At 41.0% G+C, this 26,613-nt stretch overlaps 1 protein-coding gene across 5 annotated transcripts in view; it reads left to right on the forward strand.

Moving 5' to 3' along the window:
* Positions 1–26,613, forward strand: part of LOC132378083 (monocarboxylate transporter 5-like) — an 83,578-nt gene that overhangs the window by 24,856 nt on the left and 32,109 nt on the right. For 4 of the 5 annotated variants that reach the window (XM_059944821.1, XM_059944822.1, XM_059944823.1 and 1 more), the window contains one exon: positions 9,928–10,060. The exons of the other annotated variant lie outside the window; for it this stretch is intronic. In XM_059944821.1, coding sequence (XP_059800804.1) covers positions 9,928–10,060 — 133 coding nt within the window. The remainder of the gene's footprint in view (positions 1–9,927; positions 10,061–26,613) is intronic. 5 annotated transcript variants of the gene reach the window in all.

Consider the following 26,613-nt stretch of genomic DNA (forward strand, 5'->3'; position numbering starts at 1 on the left):
GCCCTCAATGGCATCCTCACCAACTCCTGTGAACTCTTACCTCATGAACTTTCAAAATGGAGAAAGCAGCGATGGGGTTGTGATTCTCTTTGCTGGTGGGGATACAGTGAAAGGAGCATGCCACCGACCTCACTGAGCACCCCCTTCCTCATTTGTGGCAAAATTTCCTTGCGCCATGTTGACAGCCCCTGAGCCACGGATTAAGCGCGGAAGCCAGTCACTCTGAGAGGCAGCCGAACAGCAAAAGATCCATTTATATCACTTGTTTTAATGAAAATGTATCCAATGTGAATGTGCTGGGTGGTTTAATGAAATTAGATGTGATAGGCTTATTACAAAAGAAGTGTATTTAATCAGAATGTCTAATCTACAGCATGTTAATAACCTAGTTTAAACTAATCGAGAAGTGAATTAAAAAAAACAAAACAAATTCATTTTATGATTACATTGGTGTGAATTAATTAATTAAAAATACTTGTGCCTTTAAGAGTTTAATTTGAAGTGACACAAAGGGCTACAAATAGGCACAATTAGCCAAAGCTCCCCATCTGATTAAAACATTCTGGGGTTGTGGCCAATTTTATGACAGGACTGGATTTTCTCACAAAGATTTTAAAATCAGAAACTCAAGTTGCATGGTACATGATTTACAGTTAAGCTTTCTTGATCATTTTCAGTGGTTTAAGGATAGTAGGATGCCCAAGTAAACCGATAGAAATCTTGCCCAGGTGCTCAGTGTTTAGCACCAGCAGGTGTCCAAAGTACAGTATATAGTATAGTATTGCTCCCCCTTTTTATTAGCCCAGAATTCCTCTTTGCATCTTTACTTTGTGACTTCTCTCCCTCTGCCTCCCTGGGACTCTCTCTAACTCGCTTTCCCTCTTTTGTTCTCACTTTTGCTTTCAGTTTTGCACTCACTTTCGCTCTTCCCTGTCATGCTGTTTTTCACATTCCCTCTCCCTTCTCTCTCCCTGTCTTCCTCTCTCCCCTCTCTTCCCTCTCCTTCCACCCCTCCCCATCCTCTCTCTTCCTCTCCCCCTCTCTTCCCCTTTCCCCATTTCACCCCACCCCCTCTCTCCCTTTCTCTTATCCTATTCAAACAGATTGAGGTGAGCAGTATTTGGAGTGAAAATACTCTTTGGCCTTTAGTGGAGTTTCAGTGTATCACAGATGAAGTCTCATGGGTGAATCAGCGTTCTAATGTTTACCTCCCTAAAAGCTGTAGTGTAATAGATTGCTAACAACCTTTAACAAATTGCTGGAAGGCTTCAACAGGTCAAGCAGCATCTGTAGGGGTAAAGAAATAATCAACGTTAAGGGTCAGGACCCTATATCAGGACTATACAGACCAGTATTTGTAGCTGGCAGTATGAAGGTACATTGTAAATATCAAACACAAACCCAGTCACTTACTTGAACAAGTAACTGGTTTCTCAGCAACTCAGTGTTGCTCCCAAATTTGTAGATTTAAATATTAAAACATCTGAACTGTGATCTTCTTGGGAGCCATTCTATGACAGGTATATTTACAGTATTCCAAATATGACAGATCTGCAGATGCTGGAAATCCAAGCAAACACCCAAAATGCCGGAGCAACTCAGCAGGCCAGGCAGCATCTGCGGAAAAGAGTAAACAGTTAATGTATCGGGCCAAATCACTTCATCAGGACTGGAGAAAAAGATGAGGTCTGCGTAAGAAGGTGGGGAGAAGGGAGGAAGAAATGCAAGGTAGTCAGTGATAGGTGAAACTGCGAGGTTTCCCTCCCTCCACCGTCAACACTGTCCTGATCCGCATCTTTTCCTGTTTATTTCGAGATACAGTGTAGTACAGTTCCTGCCCTCCAAGCCACGACACCAGCAAGCCCCCAGACTAACAGTGGCCTAATTATGGGGCAGCTTATGACGACTAACCAGTACATCATTGTAATGTAGGAGGAAACGAGAGCACCAGGAGGAAACTCACATATTCCATGGGGAGGACATACAAACTCCTTACAGAAGGCTCCAGGGTTGAATTGTGTACCTCAGAGCCCTGAGATATAATGGTGTCGGACTACACTACTGTGGTGCCCAAACTGTACTTACTAGTTTGCAAGTTAAGGCTAAGTTAGTGTTCGATAATGGACAATGATGTTTGGAAACTGAAAGCCAAGTTGGCTTCTGTACTGCGGCACATCATGGACTTTAGATTTGACCTGTTCTCCTCACCTTGCAATAAACTTGCACAAGCTCTGGAGGAAGTGGTATGTTGTGGTAGTCATTAAATTACAGAGATTGGAACAGATAAGTCACCCCAGGGAGATGGAAAATATTTTCCCCACAGTTGTGAGGAGTGTAGAAAGTCAGCAAATGTCTCTTAGTCATCCCCAAATGATATCAAATAGCCAGACAGGTAAGATTCCAGTGTGTCCAGACTGGCACAGACTTCTGAACATCATGAAGATCCAGATTAGCAGAAAAAATACAGTGGTGCTCGAAAGTTTGTGAACCCTGTGGAATTTCTCTATTTCTGCATAAATATGACCAAAAATGTGTCATAAATTTTCTTACATCTTCATGTAAGTCCTAAAAATAGATAAAAAGAACCTAATTAAATAAATAACACAAAAATATTATACTTTATTTATTTGTTGGGAAAAATGATCAAATATTACATGTATTTGTTGGAAAAAGTATGTTAACCTCTGGGGTAATGACTTCTACAGAAGCAATTTGGAGTCTGGAGTTCCAATCAATGACAAGATTGGAGGTGTGGGTTGTAGAGATGCCCTGCCCTATAAAAAAAGACACACAAAGTCAGGATACTGACAGATCTTGCTCTTCTCAAGAAAGATCTGTTTCTGTGCACCATGCCTCGATCAAAATAACTTTCAGAGGACCTTAGAAGAAGAGTTGTAGAGATGCATGAAGCTGGAAAAGGCTACAGAAGCATTTCTAAAGAGGTGAGAGTTCATCAGTCATTAGTAAGAGGAATTGTCTGAAGATGGAGGAATCTCAGTAGTTTTGCTGCTGTCCCTAGGAGTGGGCATCCTGCAAAGATCACACCAAGAGCACAATGTGCAATGATGAAGGAGGGTACCTTCAACCCAAGGGTAACAGCAAAAGACCTGCAGAAATATCTAGAACTTGTCCACTATAAGAAAAACACTGAACAAGAATGGTGTTTATGGAAGAATACCACAGAAGAAACCAGTGCTCTCCAAAAAAAGCATTGCTGCACATCTCAGGTTTGCAAAGGACCCTCTGGATGTTCTACAATGCTTCTGGAACAATGTTCTGTGGACAGAGGAGATGAAATTTGAACTTTTTTGGCAGAAATGTATATTGTTATGTTTGGAGAAAAAAAAGGCACTGCACAATAACATCAAAACCTCATTCCAACTATGAAGCATGGTGGAAGGAGCATCATGGTTTGGGGCTGCTTTGCTGCCTCAGGGCCCAGACAGCTTGCAATCATTGAGGGAACAATGAGTTCAAAATTGTATCAAGACATTTTATGGAAGAATGTCAGGGTAGATGGACTGCTTAATAGAAGTTGGATAATGCAACAAGACAATGATCTGAAAGATAAGAGTAAATCAAAAACATAATGGTTTAAAAAGAAGAAAATTCATGTTTTGGAGTAGCCAAGTCAAGGTCCTCACCTTAAACCCACAGAAATGTTGTGTAAGGACCTGAAGCAAGCAGATCGTGCAAGAAAACCCACCAACATCCTAGAGTTGAAGCAGTTTTGTAAGGAGGAATGGCCTAAAATTTCTCCAAGCCGATGTGCAGGACTGACAAAGTTACTCAAAATGTTTGACTGAAGTTATTCCTGTACGCTATAACTTTTCCCACCCTGTTACTTTAAAAGATGTCACCCCCTTCTCTCAATTCCCCCGTCTCCACCACTTCTGTTCTCAGGCTGAGGCTTGTCATTCCAGAACTATTGAAATGCTCTTCTTCAAAGAAAGATGCTTCCTTTCTTCCACTATCACGCTGACCTCAACTGAATCTCTTCCATTTCATGCACATCTGCCTTCACCCTATTCTCCTGCCACCACACCAGGTTCCCCTTGTCCTCACCTATCACCCTACCAGCCTCCGCATCCAGCACATAATTCTCTGTAATTTCCACCATCTCCAATGGGATCCCACCACCAAGCACATCTCCCCCACCCCCACTTTCTGCTTTCCGCAGGGATCGCATCCTGCATGACTATCCTTGCAATTGTAACAAGTGATACACCTGTCCCTACACTTCCTCCCTCACTACTAATCAGGTCCCCAAACAGTCCTTCCAAGAGAGGCAACACTTCACTTATGAGTCTGTAGGAGTCATTTACTGTATCCAGTTCTCCTGATGTGGCCTCCTGTATATTGGTGAGAGCTGACATAGATTGAGAGACCACTTTACCAAGCAACCACGTTCCATCACCAAAAAAAGAGGGTTTCTCAGTGGCCATGCATTTTAATTCCACTTCCCATTCCCATTCCAATGTGTCAGTCCATGGCCTCCTCTACTGTCACACTGAGACCTCACTCAGGTTGCAGGAAAAACACTTTATATTCTATTTGGGTAGCCTCCAACCTGGTGGCATAAAGATTGTTTTCACGAACTTCCAGTTATGAATTCCTCCACCCCCCCCCCCCCCACCTTCCCCATTCCCCAGTCGCTTTCCCCTCTCTCTCACCATAACTCGACACCTGCCCATCACCTTCCTTTGGTGCTCCTCCTTCTCTCTTTTCTTTCTTCCATGGAATTTTGCCTCTCCTATCAGATTCCCCCATCTCCAGCCCTGTCTCTTCTTCACCAATCAACTTCCCACCTCTTTACTTCCCCCCTCCCCTCCTCCTGGTTTCACCTCTCACGTTGTGTTTCTTCTGACCTAACTCATAACTCTGACTGTTCATAATTTGTTCTCCAGTCCTGCTGAAGAGTTTCGGCCTGCAATATTGACTAAACTCCATTCCATAGATCAGGCCTTGCCTACAGAGTTCCACCAAAATTTTGTGCAAGTTACTTGGATTTCAAGCATTGTTTTTCAAACTAACCAAACTTCCTTGGTTAGTGAAGATGACCATGACATCTTCTGTACGATGCCATGTGCTTCGCTATCCATGGGTTGCTGCAGTACTCCTTTCCTAGTCCGAAAGGTGGATTATATACGAGCACTTTTCTAAACTATATGACCTGAAACCTCAATTCTCCTGTACTCCGGACCTAAACATCTATTAAAAATCAAATAGCAATCTTGATTTTGATTATTTGTAGCTGTGTGCATTATATAAACGGATTTGTAGTCATGGATACAGGGGAACAGCTGCCATGGGTTTACTCTGGAGATTAGTAGACAGGGACAGGTGAACAGCTGCCATGGGTTTACTCTGGAGATTTGTAGACAGGGATACAGGTGAACAGCTGCCATGGGTTTACTCAGGAGATTTGTAGACAGGGATACAAGTGAACAGTTGCCATGGGTTTACTCTGGAGATTTGTAGACAGGGACAGGTGAACAGCTGCCATGTAATCTGGAGATTTGTAGACAGGGATACAGGTGAACAGCTGCCAGGGGTTTACTCTGGAGATTTGTAGACAGGCATACAGGTGAACAGCTGCCATGGGTTTACTCTGGAGATTTGTAGACAGGGATACAGGTGAACAGCTGCCATGGGTTTAGTCTGGAGATTTGTAGACAGGGATACAGGTGAACAGCTGCCATGGGTTTACTCTGGAGATTTGTAGACAGGGACAGGTGAACAGCTGCCGTGTAATCTGGAGATGTGTAGACAGGGATACAGGTGAAGAGCGGAAATGTGTTTACTCTGGAGATTTGTAGACAGGGATACAGGTGAACAGCTGCCATGGGTTTAGTCTGGAGATTTGTAGACAGAGATACAGGTGAACAGCTGCCATGGGTTTACCCTGGTGATTTGTAGACAGGGATACAGGTGAACAGCTGTCCTGGGTTTACTCTGGAGAATTGTAGACAGGGATACAGGTGAACAATTGCCATGGGTTTACTCCGGAGATTTGTAGACAGGGATACAGGTGAACAGCTGCCATGGGTTTACCCTGGTGATTTGTAGACAGGGATACAGGTGAACAGCTGTCCTGGGTTTACTCTGGAGATTTGTAGACAGGGATACTGGTGAACAGCTGCCCTGGGTTTACTCTGGAGATTTGTAGACAGGGATACAGGTGAACAGCTGCCCTGGGTTTACTCTGGAGATTTGTAGACAGGGATACAGGTGAACAGCTGGCATGTGTTTTCTCTGGAGATTTGTAGACAGGGACAGGTGAACAGCTGCCATGTAATCTGGAGATTTGTAGACAGGGATACAGGTGAACAGCTGCCCTGGGTTTACTCTGGAGATTTGTAGACAGGGATACAGGTGAACAGCTGGCATGTGTTTTCTCTGGAGATTTGTAGACAGGGACAGGTGAACAGCTGCCATGTAATCTGGAGATTTGTAGACAGGGACAGGTGAACAGCTGCCATGTAATCTGGAGATTTGTAGACAGGGATACAGGTGAACAGCTGCCATGGGTGTACTCTGCAGATTTGTAGACCTGGATACAGGTGAAGAGCGGAAATGTGTTTACTCTGGAGATTTGTAGACAGGGATACAGGTGAACAGCTGTCATGGGTTTACTCTGGAGATTTGTAGACAGGGATACAGGTGAACAGCTGCCAGGGGTTTACTCTGGAGATTTGTAGACAGGGATACAGGTGAAGAGCGGAAATGTGTTTACTCTGGAGATTTGTAGACAGGGATACAGGTGAACAGCTGTCATGGGTTTACTCTGGAGATTTGTTGTCATGGAATACAGGAGAACAGCTGCCAAAGGTTTCCTCTGGAGATTTGTAGACAGGGACAGGTGAACAGCTGCCATGTAATCTGGAGATTTGTAGACAGGGATACAGGTGAACAGCTGCCATGGGTTTACTCTGGAGATTTGTAGACAGGGATACAGGTGAACAGCTGACAGGGGTTTACTCTGGAGATTTGTAGACATGGATACAGGTGAACAGCTGCCATGGGTTTACTCGTGAGATTTGATACAGGGATACAAGTGAACAATTGCCATGGGTTTACTCTGGAGCTTTGTAGACAGGGATACAGGTAAACAGCTGCCATGGGTTTACTCTGGAGATTTGTAGACAGGGATACAGGTGAACAGCTGCCATGGGTTTACTCTGGAGATTTGTAGACAGGGATACAGGTGAACAGCTGCCATGGTTTACTCGGGAGATTTGATACAGGGATACAAGTGAACAGCTTCCATTATTGTACTTTGGAGATTGGTAGACATGGACACAGGTGAACAGTTGCCATTGGTTTTTCTTTGGAGATTTCTAGACAGGGATACAAGTGAACAGCTGCCATGGGTTTACTCTGGAGATCTCTAGACATGGATACAGGTGAACAGCTGCCATGGGTTTACTCTGGAGATTTGTAGACAGGGATACAGATGAACAGCTGCCATGGGTTTACTCTGGAGATTTGTAGACAGGGATACAGGTGAACAGCTGCCATGGGTTTACTCTGGAGATTTGTAGACAGGGATACAGGTGAACAGCTGCCATGGGTTTACTCTGGAGATTTGTAGACATGGATACAGGTGAACAGCTGCCATGGGTTTACACCGGAGATATGTAGACAGGGATACAGGTGAACAGCTGCCCTGAGTTTACTCTGGAGATTTGTAGACAGGGATACAGGTGAAGAGCTGCAATGGGTTTACACTGGTGATTTGTAGACAGGGATACAGGTGAACAATTGCCATGGGTTTACTCCAGAGATTTGTAGACAGGGATACAGGTGAACAGCTGCCATGGGTTTACTCCAGAGATTTGTAGACAGGGATACAGGTGAACAGCTGCCCTGGGTTTACTCTGGAGATATGTAGACAGGGACACCGGTGAACAGTTGCCATGGGTTTACTCTGGAGATTTGTACACATGGATACAGGTGAACAGCTGACATGGTTTTACTCTGGAGATTTGTAGACAGGGATACAGGTGAACAGCTGCCATGGGTTTACTCTGGAGATTTGTAGACAGGGATACAGGTGAACAGCTGCCATGGGTTTACTCTGGAGATTTGTAGACAGAGATACAGGTGAACAGCTGCCATGTGTTTACTCTGGAGATTTGTAGACAGGGATACAGGTGAACAGCTGCCATGGGTTTACTCTGGAGATTTGTAGACAGGGATACAGGTGAACAGCTGCCATGGTTTACTCGGGAGATTTGATACAGGGATACAAGTGAACAGCTTCCATTATTGTACTTTGGAGATTGGTAGACATGGACACAGGTGAACAGTTGCCATTGGTTTTTCTTTGGAGATTTCTAGACAGGGATACAAGTGAACAGTTGCCATGGGTTTACTCTGGAGATCTGTAGACATGGATACAGGTGAACAGCTGCCATGGGTTTACTCTGGTGATTTGTAGACAGGGATACAGGTGAACAGTAGCCATGGGTTTACTCTGGAGATTTGTAGACAGGGATACAGGTGAACAGCTGTCATGGGTTTACTCTGGAGATTTGTAGACAGGGATACAGGTGAACAGTAGCCATGGGTTTACTCTGGAGATTTGTAGACAGAGATACAGGTGAACAGCTGTCATGGGTTTACTCTGGTGATTTGTAGACAGGGATACAGGTGAACAGTAGCCATGGGTTTACTCTGGAGATTTGTAGACAGAGATACAGGTGAACAGCTGTCATGGGTTTACTCTGGAGATTTGTAGACAGGGATACAGGTGAACAGCTGCCATGGGTTTACTCTGGTGATTTGTAGACAGGGATACAGGTGAACAGTAGCCATGGGTTTACTCTGGAGATTTGTAGACAGAGATACAGGTGAACAGCTGCCATGGGTTTACTCTGGAGATTTGTAGACAGGGGTACAGGTGAACAGCTGTCATGGGTTTACTCTGGAGATTTGTAGACAGAGATACAGGTGAACAGCTGCCCTGGGTTTACTCTGGAGATTTGTAGACAGGGATACAGGTGAACAGCTGCCATGGGTTTACTCTGGTGATTTGTAGACAGGGATACAGGTGAACAGTAGCCATGGGTTTACTCTGGAGATTTGTAGACAGGGATACAGGTGAACAGCTGCCAGGGGTTTACTCTGGAGATTTGTAGACAGGGATACAGGTGAACAGCTGTCATGGGTTTACTCTGGAGATTTGTAGACAGAGATACAGGTGAACAGCTGCCCTGGGTTTACTCTGGGGATTTGGCCCAGTTTTAGGTAGCAAATCACCCTGGTGCACAGGAACCTTGGAGGAGAGATGTAACAACACTTTTCCGAGCATGGTGTCATTTTCCATAGCCCTTATATAGACTGTTCTGTCCTGTTCTCTGAGGTCTGCAGTTATCTCTAGCTGTGCTCTTCATTCCTGAACATCCTCTTCTGCTTCATTCATCTATTCCCTTAAGTTTAAAGTCTCTTTGCATTGTCAATCTCCTGGGTTAAGGTCTCTTTTCATTGTCCACCCCCTTGTCTCTTGGGTTAAGGTGGCTTTCTGTTGTCCACCCGATAAGATTTTAGGTGGAACTCTCTTTCCGTTATCCACCCCAGTTTTGCATGATAGCTGCTTTGCAAAGTACCTTGAGACTTTAAACGTGTAACATAAACATTTTGTTGGCATTTGGATTATAATTCTAGTTAATTGACTGTGTAATTCTTAGGGATGTAGCATAACACCAATGCTCAGTGGAGCAATACTAACAGTAATGACAACTAAAAGCATTGTTGCACATGTAAGCGGCATAGTGATATGTCTTGTTATCATGACAACAGTCTGTGTGCTGGGGGTCCTTGATGTACAGCCCGGGTCATGATCGTTGCAAGCCCCATGAAACATTGCTTAGCAACGGGGAAGGCATCAGAGTAACATTTCTTTTTTCTTGTTGATTCTTGCAGATAAATATGTTGATCATGGGAATACTGAAATCATTTGGCATCTTATCCATAGCACTACAGGAAACATTCAAGGCATCGATGGAACAGATCAGTTGGATTGGATCAATTATGTCATGTGTACGATTAACAGCAGGTATCATTAATATTCAAGGCATTGCTAAATATTGTAAAACAAGACACAGATACTTAAACGACAGAATTATTTCTGCATGCACTTGCTGGCTACAAGACATTTTGATATTTTAATTTTTTAATTTAGAGATAGAACACAACATCAGGCCCTTCCCGCCCAATGAGCTCATATCACCCTTGAGTCCAATTCACCTACTGACCTGTCCAGCCTTGGACTGTGGGAGGAAAGGGGAGCCCCTGGAGGAAACCCATGCAGTCACAGGAAGAACATACAAACTCCTTGCAGAGAGTGGCAGGAATTTAACTTGGGGTACTGGCGCTGTAAAGCTATGCACTAATCACTATGCTACCGTGTCAGAAGTGAGACTCACTGATCTGGTCACATCAATACGGATGCTCTGCTGCGTAGGCAATGTCCATATGGTGCTAGAGTTGTAGAAAATAGTGTAGTACAGCACAGCAACGGACTCTTTGCCTAACAGTATCTCTACTGAATGTGATGCCGAATCTCTAGTGCTGTGATCATAGAGTCATTGAGTAATGCAGCAGAGAAGCAGGTTTTTCAGCCCATCTAGTCTGTGCAAAATGTTATTCTGCCTAGTTCCCTTGACCATTACCTACACCTTAGCTCTGTATGACTTCCATCCATGTACATCCAAATTTCTCTTAAATGTTGGGATCAATCTCAAATCTGTTACTTTTGCTGGCAGTTTGTTCCACACTCGCACCACTCTCTGAGTGCAGAATATCCCTCTTCCAGTTTCTCTTAAACATTTCACCTTTCACCCTTACCCTACCTCAGTTCTCATAGAGTCATAGAAAAGTACAGCACAGAAACAGGCCCTTCAGCCCATCTATTCAATGCCAACCCATTAAAAATCCTACTCCCACTGACCTGCATCAGGACCCTAGCCCTCCATCCCCTACCATCCATGTAATTTCACATTTAAACTTCTGGTTGCATTCCCACCTAACCTGTCTGCTTGCACTTACCCTGTCTATACCCCTCATAATTTTGTAAACCTCTATCAAATCTTGTCAAATGCCTTGCTAAAGTCCATGTAGACAACATCTACTGCTTTGCTTTCACCCACTTTTCTGGTAACTTCCTCGAAAAACTCTCTAAGATTGGTTAGACGTGACCATACACAAAGCCATGCTGACTATCCTTAATCAGTCCATGTCTATCCAGATTATATATCCAGTCCCTTAGAGTACCTTCCAATAGCTTTCCCACTACAGATGTTAGATTCAGCAGCCTATAATTTCCTGGTTTATGTTTAGAGCCTTTTAAACAGTGGAACAACATTAGCTATCCTCCAATCGTCTGGCACCTCACCTGTTGTTAAGGATGATTTAAATATCACTGGTAGGGCTCATGCAGTTTCTGCACTTGACATTGACAAAGTCTGAGGAAGCACCTTCTCAGGTCTTGGAATTTATCCACCTAGATTTGCCCCAGGACAGCAAACACCTCCTCCTCTGTAATCTGGATAGGTTCCATGAAGTCGAAGCCACTTTGCCTCACTTCTGTAGATTCTGTCTCGGTATCCTGAACAAATGCTGGCAAAATAATTATCTGAGATCTTCCCCATCTCCTTTGGCTCCACACGTGGATTACCATTCCGATCTTCCAGAGGACCAACTTTGTCCCTTTCAACCCTTTGCTCATAACGTATCTGCATCTTCACCTTGTCTGCCAGAGCAACCTCATGCCCTCCTGATTTCCTTCTTAAGTGTTCCCTTGCACTTCCTCTACTCCATAAGCACCTCATTTGTTCCTACCTGCCTGTACTAGCCAGGTACCTCCTTTTTGTTTCTTAACCAAGGTCTCAATTTTTCTTGAAAATCAATGTTCCCTATACTTGTTATCTTTGCCTACTATCCTGACAGGCACATACAAGCTTTGTACTCTCAAAATTTAACCTTTGAAGGCCTTCCACTTACAATGTACACTGTTTCTAGAAAATAGCCTGCCCTAAGCTACACTCGTCCGATGATTTCTGATACCACCAAAATTGGCCTTTCTCCAATTTAGAATCTCAAACCACTGACCAGACCGATCTTTTTGTATATTTACTTTGAAGCTAATGAGATTGTGATCACCAGGTGGAAAGTGTTCTCCTATATCGATGGTACAACATCACATTTGATAACACTTTACGTGGATAACACATTGGTTTATATGGAAAATGTTCAACAAACTCTCCCCTATGTTTTAAAAACACTGGAGCAATTTGGATTTCTTTCAGGATACAAAGTTAATTTGTCAAAATCAGCACTGATGCTGATTAATACAGATAAAAGTAAGGTGTCGCTCCCTCCCCAGATTAATGTTACAAAAGAGGTCCTCTACTTGGGTATTAAAGTTAATACTTCCCTATCATCTGTGGCTAGAACAAATTACTCTTTAATTTTGAAAAAAATAGAAGAAGAAATTAATAGCTGGAGACACCTGCCAGCATCAGTTCCAGCCCGTATATCGGTCATTAAAACGAACATCTTACCCCGCATTCATTTTATCAGCTCAATGATCCCACTTGCACCTCCAGCAGGATATTGGCAAAAACTGGACTCCTTACTACAATGCTATGTTTGGAACGGTAAACGACCCAATATAAAGTGGTCGGCTCTACAATTCAAAAAGTCAAATGGGAGATTGGCATGTCCAAATTTTAAATTGCATCACTGGGCATTTGTATTAAAAAGTCGTAGCTATTGAATGGAGGAGGATAAAGTTTCATCATGGAAAAATATAGAACAAGAACTAATAGCATCAATGAGGTTGAAGGACTTTCTCCTTATAGGTATGTCTACCAAAAATGTGATTTGTATTACAGTCCAATTTTAACCCATATGCTACAAGTGTTTAGAGCAGCAGAAAAATTCCTAAAATTTAAAAATGTATGGTGCAGATCATCTCCATTATGGAATAATAATAATCTTCTATCTGGGGGGAAACCATTCACTAACAGAACGTGGGAGGATAAAGGTATTACTACTCTTCAAGATATTAATGGGACAAGTATTATCCTTAGCTTTCAAGAACTGGTATCTCGATATAATATTGATAAACACTCTCTTTTCTTCTATGTTAGAATACGTTCGGCTTGTAAAGCCTACGGGGTTCCCTGGGGGGTCAGATTTAAAGGACCATCACATTTTAAGTTGGATACAGAGTGCTCCAAGACAGATACTGTCCTATATCTATGATAAATTAAACTCCCAGAAATCTATGCCCACATCAGGACTGAAAGCCTGGGATAGGGATATATCTGAATTGGGACAAGACTTAGACTGGGTTGCGATTTGGGATAATGTTGCCGGTGCTTCAAAAAACCTGAATCATCGGTATATACACTTGAAATTTTGTCATAGAGCATATCTAACACTGAGAATTAGATATCAAATGGGTCTGGTTCCTGACCCATATTGCTCATTTTGCCCCCCACGGAACCGTTGGCTCTTTTATACATGTTGTATGGGAATGTCCAGGGGTTTGTGGGGGAATGTTATCAGTCCTCTTACAGTACGAACAGGGGTACAATTACCAATGGACCCACTGTACATCTTCTAAATGATGACTCACACCTTTCCCTTATGGAAAAAACATGCAAAACCGGGCTGGCAGGCTTGACTGCGCCTAAGAAGATTGTAGTCCAGCGTTGGAAACCTCCCCATGATATTTCAAATACTCACTGGCTTCAGAGCTTTTTGGACATTTCTTACCAGGAATTATCATCAGCAAGAGTAAATGATGCACGACCAAACACAATCTTAATGTGGACAAATTTGATATCTAACCTAAAAGATCTCCTGTTAAAATAGGAATGCTCTGTTTGTGTATGCACAACTATTCAGTTGGTGGGTGGAGGGGAGAGGGGTGGGGGGGGGGGGGGAGAGAGAGTGGGGGAGGGGAGGGGTGGCGATGAGGGTTGGAGGGGTGGCTGAGTTAAACAGTCAAAATGTAATCAGCAACTGGTTGTATTGAATGTAGTTTGTTGGTATTACAGTAAAAATTAGTGATTAAAAGAAAGTTGAGGGGAGACGACTGAGAAAGTTGAGAGGGAAAATACATCAAGCATGATTGAATGGCCTAATTCTGCTCCTAAGTCTTTTGATCTTATGGCAGTCTTTATGCATAAACAACTTGCCCCACGCATCTCCTTTGCACTTTCCCCCTCTCTCCTTAAATGCATGCCTACTTCTCATTGCTGCCATCAAGGATGAGGTACAGGAGCTTGAAGACACACATTCAAAATTTCAGGAAAACAGAAATAGCGTCTTGATTTCTGAATGGATAATGAACCCAGTATTTTTTAAAATCCTCTCTTTTAGCACTACTCATTTAATTTATGTATAGTGCCTATAAAAAGTATTCAATACCCTTATTTCCACTTGGCATGATTAACTTAATATTATTTAATTATTTATGGTTTTATATTGCTATATTTCTACACTATTCTTGGTTGGTGCAGCTGTAACAAAACCCAATTTCCCTCAGGATCAATAAAGTATGTCTGTCTGTCTGTCTGTCTGTCTGAAAGCTTCCATGTTTTATTGTTTTATAACATTGAATCACAGTGAATTTAATTTGGCTTTTTTAATACTGATAAACAGAAAAAGACTCTTTCTGTCAAATTGAAAACAGATCTCTACAAAGTGATCTAAATTAACTACAGATTTAAAACACAAAAGAATTGATTGCAGAAGTATTCACCCACTTCAAGCCAGTATTTAGTAGATGCCCCTTTGGCAGCAATTACAGCCTCGAGTCTGTGTGGATAGGTCTCTATCAGCTTTGCACATCTGGACACTGCAATTTTCCCCATTCTTCTTTACAAAACTGCTCAGGCTCTGTCAGATTGCATGGGGATTGTGAGTGAACGGCTCTTTTCAAGTCCAGCCACACATTCTGAAATGGATTGGGGTCTGGACTCTGACTTGGCCACTCCAGGACATTAATTTTGTTGTTTTTCAGCCATTCCTGTGTAGCTTTGGCTTTATGCTTGGGGTTATTGTCTTGTTGGAGAACAAATGTTCTCCTAAGTTTCAGTTCTTTTGCAGACTACATCAGGTTTTCCTCCAGGATTTCCCTATATTTTGCTGCATTCATTTTACCCTCTACCTTCACAAGCCTTCCAGGGCCTGCTGCAGTGAAGAATCCCCACAGCATGATGCAGCCACCACCATGCTTCACAGCAGGGATGTGCGTTTTTGATAATATGTGGGGTTTGGTTTATGCCAAACATAGTACGTAGTCTGATGGCCAAAAAGCTTAGTTTTGGTTTCATCATACCATAGAACCTCCTTCCAGCTAATTTCAGAATCTCCCACATGCTTTCTGAAAAACTCTAGCCGAGATTTCATGTGAGTTTTAGGAAGGATGTGGAAACCATAGAAAGGGTACCTGGTTTTCCACCCTGTTCAAACAATCGTTGTTTAGCAAATATCAATTTTCTTTTGGCTGCTTGTGCAAGTAAAGAGTTTAGTGTATAGTGTAGGGCTGTGATATTCTGTAACTTGGCTGCAGAAGGCTTATTAATATAATACTTTTCAGCTGCCGCAAGCCTTGCTTCCACTAGGCGCTGCTGTTCCGCAGCTTGTCGCTTCTTACTAGCAGAGTAGGAGATAATTAATCCCCTTGCATAGGCCTTAGCGGTTTCCCAGAGCATCGATGGGTGACTAGGTGATTTAGAATTAATAGACAGGAAAGTTTTGAATTTAGAAGTAAAGTAGTCTATAAATTTATTAACTTTTAGAATAAAAGGATTCAACTTCCAATGTCTAGATCGTGCTAAATTATCTTTGGGCTTAACGAGACTCCAGGTGGTTACGTTGCCTCCCTGCTGCAAGGGTCAAAAATGTCTCAGAGCGGCTGCAGGACATTCTGGAATGGGAGGGTGAACAGCCAGTGGTCGTGGTGCACATAGGTACCAACGATATAGGTAAAAAATGGGATGAGGTCCTACAAGGTGAATTTAGGGAGTTAGGAGATAAACTAAAAAGTAGGACCACAAAGGTAATAATCTCTGGATTACTACCAGTGCCATGTGCTAGTCAGAGTAGAAATAGGGGGATATTTCAGATGAATATGTGGCTTGAAAAATGGTGCAAGGGGGAGGGATTCAAATTTCTGGGGCATTGGAACCAGTTCTGAGGGAGGTGGGACCGGAATAAACAGGACGGTCTGCACCTGGGCTGGACTGGAACCAATGTCCTGGGGGAGTGTTTGCTACTGCTAATCAGGAGGATTTAAACTAATGTGGCAGGGGATGGGAACAAGTGCAGAGAGACCGAGGGGTGTAAAATGAGGGTAGAAGCAAAAAGTAGTAAGGTGAAAAGTAAAAGTGGCAGGCAGGCAAATCCAGGGCAAAAAGCAAAAAGGGCCACTTTTCAACATAATTGTATAAGGACTAAGAGTGTTGTAAAAGGCTTTGTGTGTTAATGCAAGGAGCACTTGTAACAAGGTGGATAAATTGAATGTGCAGATAGTTATTAATGAATATGATATAGTTGGGATCACAGAGGCATGGCTCCAGGGTGACCAAGGATGGGAGCTCAACATCCAGGAATATTCAATATTCAGGAGGGATAGACAGGAAAGAAAAGGAGGTGGGGTAGCATTGCTGGTTAGAGAGGAGATTGACACAATAGAAAGGAAGGACATTAGCGTGGAGGATGTGGAATCAATATAGGTAGAGTTGCATAACACTAAGGGGCAGAAAACGCTGGTGGGAGTTGTGTACAGGCCACCTAAACAGTAGTAGTGAGGTTGGGGATGGCATTAAACAGGAAATTAGAAATGTGTGCAATAAAGTAACAGTAGTTATAATGGGTGACTTCAATCTACATATAGATTGGGTGAACCAAATTGGTAAGGGTGCTGAGGAAGAGGATTTCTTGGAATGTATGTGGGATGGTTTTCTGAACCAACATGTCGAGGAACCAACTAGAGAGCAAGCCATTCTAGATTGGGTATTGAGCAATGAGGAAGGGTTAGTTAGCAATTTTGTTGTGTGAGGCCCCTTGGGTAAGAGTGACCATAATATGGTGGAACTCTTCATTAAGATGGAGGGTGACATAGTTAATTCAGAAACAAAGGTTCTGAACTTAAAGAAGGGTAACTTTGAAGGTATGAGACATGACTTAGCTAAGATAGACTGGCAAATGATACTTAAAGGGTTGATGGTGGATATGCAATGGCAAGCATTTAAAGATCGCATGGATGAACTACAACAATTGTTCATCCCAGTTTGGCAAAAGGATAAACCAGGGAAGGTAGTGCACTTGTGGCTGACAAGGGAAATTAGGGATATTATCAAGTCCAAAGAAGAAACATACAAATTAGCCAGAAAAAGCGGCACACCTGAGGACTGGGAAAAATTCAAAGTCCAGCAGAGGAGGACAAAGGGCTTAATTAGGAAAGGGAAAAAAGATTATGAGAGAAAGCTGGCAGGGAACATAAAAACTGACTGTAAAAGCTTTTATAGATATGTGAAAAGAAAAAGATTGGTTAAGACAAATGTAGGTCCCTTACAGTCAGAAACAGGTGAATTGATCATGGGGAACAAAGACATAGCAGACCAATTGAATAGCTACTTTGGTTCTGTCTTCAGTAAGGAGGACATAAATAATCTTCTGGAAGTAGTAAGGGATCGAGGGTCTAGTGAGATGGAGGAACTGAGGGAAATGCATGTTAGTAGGGAAGTGGTGTTCGGTAAACTGAAGGGATTAAAGGCAGATAAATCCCGAGGGCCAGATGGTCTGCATTAGTGATAATTTTTCAAAACTCTTTAGATTCTGGATTAGTTCCTGAGGATTGGAGGGTGGCTAATGTAACCCCACTTTTTAAAAAAGGAGGGAGAGAGAAACCGGGGAATTATAGAACAGTTAGCCTGATATCAGTGGTGGGGAAAATGCTAAGAGTCAGTTATCAAAGATGTGATAACAGCACATTTGGAAAGTGGTGAAATCATCGGACAAAGTCAACATGGATTTGTGAAAGGAAAATCATGTCTGACAAATCTTATAGAATTTTTTAAGGATGTAACTAGTGGAGTGGATATGGGAGAACCAGTGGATGTGGTATATTTGGATTTTCAAAAGGCTTTTGACAAGGTCCCACACAGGAGATTATTGTGCAAACTTAAAGCACACGGTATTGGGGGTATGGTATTGATGTGGATAGAGAATTGGTTGGAAGACTGGAAGCAAAGAGTGGGAATAAACGGGACCTTTTGAGAATGGCAGGCAGTGACTAGTGGGGTACCTCAAGGCTCAGTGCTGGGATCCCAGTTGTTTACAATATATATTAATGATTTAGATGAGGGAATTAAATGCAGCATCTCCAAGTTTGTGGATGACACAAAGCTGGGCAGCAGTGTTAGCTGTGAGGAGGATGCTAAAAGGATGCAAGGTGACTTGAATAGGTAAGGTGAGTGGGAAAATTCATGGCAGATGCAATTTAATGTGGATAAATGTGAGGTTATCCACTTTGGTGGCAAGAACAGGAAAACAGATTATTATCTGAATGGTGGCCAATTAGGAAAAGGGGAGGTGCAACGAGACCTGGGTGTCACTGTACACCAGTCATTGAAAGTGGGGATGCAAGTACAGCAGGTGGTGAAAAAGGCAAATGGTATGTTCATAGCAAGAGGATTCAAGTACAGGAGCAGGAAGGTTCTACTGCGCTTGTACAAGGCCTTGGTGAGACCACACCTGGAGTATTGTGTGCAGTTTTGGTCCCCTAATCTGAGGAAAGACATTCTTGCCATAGAGGGAGTAGAAAGAAGGTTCACCAGATTGATTCCTGGGATGGTAGGACTTTCATATGAAGAAAGACTGGATCGATTAGGCTTATACTCACTGGAATTTAGAAGATCGAGGGGGCATCTTATTGAAATGTATAAAATTCAAAAGGGATTGGACAGGCTAGATGCAGGAAGATTGTTCCCGATGTTGGGGATGTCCAGAACGAGGGGTCACAGTTTGAGGATAAAGGGGAAGCCTTTTAAGACCGAGATGAGGAAAAACTTCTTCACACAGAGAGTGGTGAATCTGTGGAATTCTCTGCCACAGTAAACAGTTGAGGCCAGTTCATTGGCTATATTTAAGAGGGAATTAGATATGGCTCTTGTGGCTAAAGGGATCAGGGGGTATGGAGAGAAAGCAGGTACAGGGTTCTGAGTTGGATGATCAGCCATGATCATACTGAATGGCGGTGCAGGCTCGAAGGGCCGAATGGCCTACTCCTGCACATATTTTCTATGTTTCTATGTTTAATATTTAAATATACTGCTGCATGGTCAGAAAGTGATATTCCCAATTGTGCAGGATACAACTAAGTCTAGGAGCATTTTGGGGGTTAGAAAAATGTCTATTCTGGTGTAAACCTTGTGTGAGTTAGAAAAAAATGTGAAGTCTTTGTCTGAGACTTTGTCTTTGTAACAATCTCCAGACATCCACAAGTCCTAGTTCTCCACATAAGCCCATGGATTGTTTGGAATGTGAGGAGGACAATTGGGGACCACTGGGCACTCTGTCCATTAATGGGTCCATGAGACAATTAAACTCCCCACATACAATAATGGCTTGTATTGAAAAGCTTGTGAATTAGGAAAAAGCATCTATTAGGAATTTGAGAGGATAAGCTGGAGGGCAGTAAACATTGAGAATACCATATTCCTCTCCATATATTGGAACATTAACAATTACAATCTCCCATACTTAATCTTAATGCAGTCTAATAACTTAAAGGGTAAGTTCTTCTGAATTAAAATGGCCACCCCCTACTCTTGGTATTAAAATATGAAAAATAGATGATCAAATCCACTCTTGCACTTTTAAATGTCTTTATCATTAAATGTGTCTCCTGCAATAAGACTATGTCCACCCTTTCCTTTTTCAGGTTTAGTAGGATTTTCTTTCTCTTGATTGATGAATTACTCCCCTTAATGTTCCAAGTGCACAATTGTAATATATTACTGGTCATAAGCCTTTATAACAATCATGTGACTCCGGAGGAGAAGAAACCTGACTTAAGGTCAGCTGAGCAGCAATAAGTAAATTAAAAAACACACAAAAAAGCAAAGTGCCAACTGTGCTGAACAAGAGGACTTACCCCACACTTAAAGGGGATATCTGAACCTTCTAGCACCCCAGATTCTGCCCCACTCCAATATGGCATTTAGCATAGTCAAAAATGAAAATGGCGTAATTTATCAATCCACCGATTTGTTACCGTCATGTTTAAACTCCTTCAGGCTGGAGCAGCACCACTAATTCAAACAAACAAACTGTATTAATCAAAACAAACACCTTACCCATCCTATGAGATACCTTGCTGTCGAGTAATGGAAAGGTAAAATAAAGCAACCATCAAGCATGTTATCATCCATAACCAGGACTACACAATATACTGTATACATTCTTTAGCCCAACGTGTCCACAAAGGTTTTATCTTTGTCAGGAGAATCAAATACCTTGGTGGTCCCGTTGCAGGTGATTTTCAGCACTGCCAGGGTATAGCATAAAGTACTGGATTCTGGATTCCCTCAGCCGCTTCTTTACCTGCTCGAATTCCTTACTCTGCTGAACAACAGCTGCCGAAAAATCTTGAAAAATCTTAAGCCTGGATCCTTCATATATTAAAGCCTGGGCATCCGTCCCGCAGCGTCTCGAAGCCTCCATCACTCTTTGCTTATCACTGAAATTATGGAACCGCATGAGGACAGGTTTTGGAGCCAGCGGACAGTGAGCTCTTTCCACTTTAATGCGTCCAGCCTTGGTTTCCAAATCAAGGAAATTAGGCAGCCAGCCCTCAAAACTTCGCTGGCTGGCTGCCTTCTGTACCTTCAGGTAGACCGATGATCTGATGTTCTTCCTCCTACTTCTGTTGTCAAGGTCATTGATATAGTCAGACAGGCTTTGGACTTGCTTTTCTAGCGCCCGGATGTGACTTTGGGCCAGATCAGCCACAGTCTCTACCGCAGAGACTCGGCCCTCGGCCTCGGTCATTCTTGTATCAAGGTTTTTAAGCTCCAGTGTGTGGTTCTGGAGTGTTAGAGAGAGTGGAGCCAGCTTCTCATCCATCATTTTGGATATGTTCTCCGTAACTTCCTGAATTACTTGATGAAGAGCAGGGTCCAACGTGTTAGGATAGCTAGCAGCAGCTAGTTCCTCAGCCCTGGGCGAGCGCTCTGTGCCGTCCATCTTGGCTGCCTTTTTAGTACTTTTCGATGACATGATGTTGAAGCAGCTCAAAAAACATACTCATTAATGTTCATGTTATTAAATCCGACATGGGCATTTAAAAAAATGTTGAAACGGATAGGTTTATATGCGAAATTATCAGTGTTGTGGTGCTGAGCTCAGCAAAGCAGACCTTTCACTGTGCTGACATCTTGAACACCAGAAGGCACAGTTTTAAGTTGCTTGGAAGCAGGTACAGAGGAGATGTCAGATAAGTTTTTTATGCAGAGAATGGTGAGTGCGTGGAATGGGTTGCTGGTGATGGTGGTGGAGGCGGATCCAATGGGGTCTTTTAAGAGACTCCTGGACAGGTACATGGAGCTTAGAAAAACAGAGGGCTATGGGTAACCCTAGGTAATTTCTAAAGTAAGTACATGTTTGGCACAGCTTTGTGGGCTGAAGGGCCTGTATTGTGCTGTAGGTTTTCTGTGTTTCTATGACTTGGAAATTTTACTGTATCCATCTCCTGACTTGTGCTTTCAGTAACTTTTTTATGGATTTGCTTAGAGTATTTTTTTGTCTTCATGGTGTGGTTTTTGCCAGGATACTGACTCACCAGCAGTTGGACATTCCAGGTAGAGGTGTATTTTTTACTACAATCAATTGAAACACCTTAACTGCACTCAGGTCTCCAAAAACAGATCTCAGTTGAACTAATTATGTGACTTCTAAAACCAATTGGCTGCACCAGTGTTGATTTGGTGTATCATACTAAAGGGGGTGAATATTTCTACAATCAAAGAACTTATGTTTTATATTTGTAATTAATTTAGATCACTTTGTAGAGATCTGTTTTCACTTTGACATGGAAGAGTCTTTTTCTGTTGATCAATGTCGAAAAAGCCAAATTAAATCAATAAACCAAGGGGGTGAATACTTTTAATAGGCAATGCGTATATACCTATTATGATTCTTATTTTTTATTATTATGTGATTGCAATGTACTGCTGCTGCAAAGCAACAAATTTCATAATGTATGGCAGTGATACTAAACCTGATTCTGATGCCTCTAGTACTGGGACGAAAGGATTCTGACTCTCTACCCCTCAATGCCAAAGAGCTTCAATTAGGTCTTCCCTCAGCCTCCACGTTTGTCCAGTTTTATTACAAAGCATATGCTCTCATCCAAGCAGCATCCTGGTAAATTTCCTGTTACTGAGCTGAACAACACTTCACTTGTGAGTCTGTTAGGGTCATCTATTGCATCCGGTGCTCCCGGTGCAGCCTCCTCTACATCGGTGAGACCCGACGCAGATTGGGGGACCGTTTCATTGAGCACCTACGTTCTGTCCGCCACAACAGACAGGATCTCCCAGATGCCATTCACTTCAACTCTGCTTCACATTCCCATTGGATATGTCCATACATGGCCTCCTCTACTGCCATTTTCAATCTTTTTATTAATTTTCCAGTAAAAAATATACAAATCAGAGGAGAAGTTTTAGCAAACAAATAATACAAAAGACATATAAACAGCAAAAAAAGTATATATTGTCAAACTCAGATAAGTATAATGTTACGCTGTTTTATATATATATATAATATAATCAAGAAACCACAACTCCTCTTAAAAAATCGTAAAAAAAATAGAAATTTTATTTAATAAAAGGAAAAAAGTCCCACTAAACTAAACTGAAACAAAAAAAAGGAAAAAAAAGGAAAGAAAGATTGGGTAGTCCACTTGAGGATAAAATTAGAAGAAAAAGAACGAGACAAAACATCCTTCCGGTCACTTCCGAAACTTCACAGATAAGGAAAGATTTTCCCTAAGGAAATAAAGAAAAATAAATAAATAAATAAATAGAAATTACAGCATATGGAAGTATTGAATAAAGGGTCACCAGACTTGCTCAAAATTAAAAGATGTGTCAAACGTCCGGCTTCTAATTTTCTCCAAAATTAAACATGACATAACATGACATATTGGAGAGCCAATAAAAAACAGTAGGTGGATTAGAATCTTTCCAGTATAACAAGATAGCTCTCCTAGCCAGTAAAGCTGAAAAGGCTATCACGTGTTGAGTGGAAGCAGAAACCCTACCTGCTTCCTGTGGAATAATCCCAAACATTGCCGTAAGTGAATTGGGTTGAACATCCACATCTATAACTTTGGATAGTATTCCAAACACATCCCTCCAAAGATTATTTAAGCTTACACATGACCAAAACATGTGAGTTAGAGTAGCCACCTCTGCGTTACATCTATCACAAATAGGGTTTATATTAGGAAATACATGTGCCAATTTATCTTTAAACATATGTACTATCATAAACTGAATTAAGGAATGGTGTGCACAGATAGATGATTTATTAACTAGATAATAGATTTTACTCCATTAATCATCTGAAAGTGAATGTTGAAGTTCTATTTCTCAAGTGCGTTGAACCTTATCATTAGGCGGCATACAAGTGTTCATTAACTGTTTATAAATGATAGCTATTAATTGTTTTTGAAATGGTTTAAGCTAAAAAAATAGGATAAGCCAAGTTTGAAAGGTAGGCCAAGGGATAATTCAATAGAAAATCACGTAAAAAATTCCTAACCTGTAAGTATCTAAAAAAATGTGTACTAGAGATATCATATTTATCCATTAACTGCAAAAAAGACATTAAACAATCCTGTAAAAACAAATCTAAAAAAGTTTTTATTCCCTTAGTTTTCCACATTAAAAAAGCCTTATCCAGAGTTGATGGTTTAAAAAAATTAGAATAGATATTACTAGAGAGTAGAAAATTAGTTAATTCAAAAAATCTATGAAACTGAAACCAGATTTTTAAAGTATGTTTAACAATAGGGTTGAGAGCTTGTCTACCTACTCTGGAGAGCGAATATGGAAGGGGAGCTCCCAGTAAAGAAGCTAAAGAAAACCCCGTTACCGAATTCTCCTCCAAGTGTAACCATGAAGGGCAATCCTGGTCGTCTATATCATAAATCCAAAAAGTAATATAACGAATATTAATTGCCCAATAATAAAATCTAAAGTTTGGCCATCTTTTCCGATTTTTGCAATAAAAGTTTATTCACTCTAGAGCTTTTGTTATTCCAAATGTAAGACAAAATCATAGAATCTATTTTATCAAAAAAAATTTTCAGAACAAAAGAAGGAACTGCTTGAAATATATATAAAAATTTAGATAAAATAACCATTTTTATACCATTTATTCGACTAATCAATGACATCGACATAGGTGACCATTTAGAAAGCGCTTGTTGAATATATTCAATTAGAGGGGAGAAATTATACTTATATAGGTCTTTAAAATTTTTAGTAATTTTGATACCAAGTGAAATGGTTTTAGCCATATTAAAAGGTATTTGATCATAATAATCAGAATAATTATTAATAGGAAATAATTCACTTTTATGTAAATTAAGTTCATATCCAGAGAAAATACTAAATTCCGTAAATATAGATAACATAAAAGTAATAGATTTTCTATGGTCTGAAATGTAAACTAATAAATCATCTGCATATAACAAAACCTTATGTAGTTTATCCCCTCTCCTAATACCCTGCACAGAATTAGAATCCCTAAGAGCAATAGCAAGTGGTTCTAAAACCAAACTAAATAATAAAAGACTAAGAGGACAAACCTGACGGGTTCCTCTATATAATCTAAAATAAGGAGACTTTTGATTATTAGTTATAACCGCAGCCACTGGGGCCTGATAAATCAATTTAATCCAGGAAATAAATCCCAAACCAAAATTAAACCTCTTCAAAACCTGAAACAACTAAGGCCACTCCACCCTATCAAAGGCTTTCTTGGCATCCAGAGATACAGTACATTCAGATTCTTTGACTGAGGGGGAATAAATGATATTTAACAATCTTCAAATATCAAAATGTGAGTACCTATTTTTAATAAATCCTGTTTGATCATTTGAGATAACATTAGGCAAAATATTCTCAAGTCTATTAGCTAGAATCTTAGAGAGAACTTTAAAATCTACATTCAATAAAGAAATTGGTCTATAGGATACACATTTCAGTGGCTCTTTTCTGTTTTTAGGAATCAATGAAATTAATGCCTCAAAAAGGTTTTGGAAGGTCCCCAGAGGATATAGAACCGGTAAATGTTTGATGAAGATGTGGTGTAAGCATTTCATGAAAAGTCTTGTAAAATTCTACTGTATAACCATCAGGTCCCAGAGCTTTCCCTAATTGCATAGAGGATATAGCCTTGGCTATCTCCTCTTGTTTAATAGCTGCATCTAATATATCAACATCTTGAGTTGAAATTTGAGGTATATTTAACTTTTGCAAAAATCTATTCATAATAATAGTATTACCAGAGAATAAAAATCCATAAATACCTTATTAATGTCATAATGATCTAAAATTTCAATTCTATTTGGTCTACAAATTTTTAAAATCTGTCTTCTGACCATCCCAGCCTTTAAATGACCCGCCAAAAGTTTACCAGATTTTACCCATGCATATAAAATAAACTTTTAGATTTAAGAATTTGCTGTTCAATGGGAAAGGTCAGAAGCAAATCATACTGTGATTGAAGTTCGACCCTTTCTTTATATAGGTCTTCAGTAGGTTTAACTGAATACACTTTATCTATTTCTCTAATTTTATTAATAAGCACTGACAATTCCGCTTTAGTTTTCTGTCTCAAAGCTGCTGAGTATGAGATTATCTGTCCCCTAAGAAAAGATTTCAACGTGTACCATATAACCAGGTTTGACATTCCTTCAGTTGTATTAAATTCAAAAGATATAAAAATTACCTCCTGAATAAAACTAACAAAAGCTGGATCCTGTAACAATACGGGATTCAGTCTCCACTGTGACAGTTTCAAAAAGCTATCCGAAAGCTTCAGGGTTAACTTTAAAGGCACATGATCTGACAGTGCAATGATGTCATACGCACATTCAACAACTGAGTGTAGCAAACAAGTGTCTAACAAAAAGTAATCAATTCGAGAATACTTATGATGCGAACGTGTGAGAAAAAAGAGAAATCTTTGTCGTTGGGGTATTTATATCTCCAGATATCGACCAGGCCATATTCTAATAAAAAAGAATTAATACAGGCCGCCGCTTTATTGGGAAGTGACGGATTGGTTGATGACCTGTCAATCTCCGGATTTAAATAACAATTAAAATCACCACCCATGATCAACTTATATTCATTCAAATTCGGTAACTCAGAAAAAAGTTTCTTAAAAAAATCGGAATTATCTCCATTAGGCGCGTATACTCACACCAGAGCTACCTTTTGCTCGCATAATAAACCAGTAACAATTAAGTATCTTCCAATCGAATCAGTAATAGTATTAAAGTGTACA

Source organism: Hypanus sabinus, chromosome 19, assembly GCF_030144855.1.
Source record: "Hypanus sabinus isolate sHypSab1 chromosome 19, sHypSab1.hap1, whole genome shotgun sequence".
In the NCBI taxonomy this organism is placed as follows: Eukaryota; Metazoa; Chordata; class Chondrichthyes; order Myliobatiformes; family Dasyatidae; genus Hypanus; species Hypanus sabinus.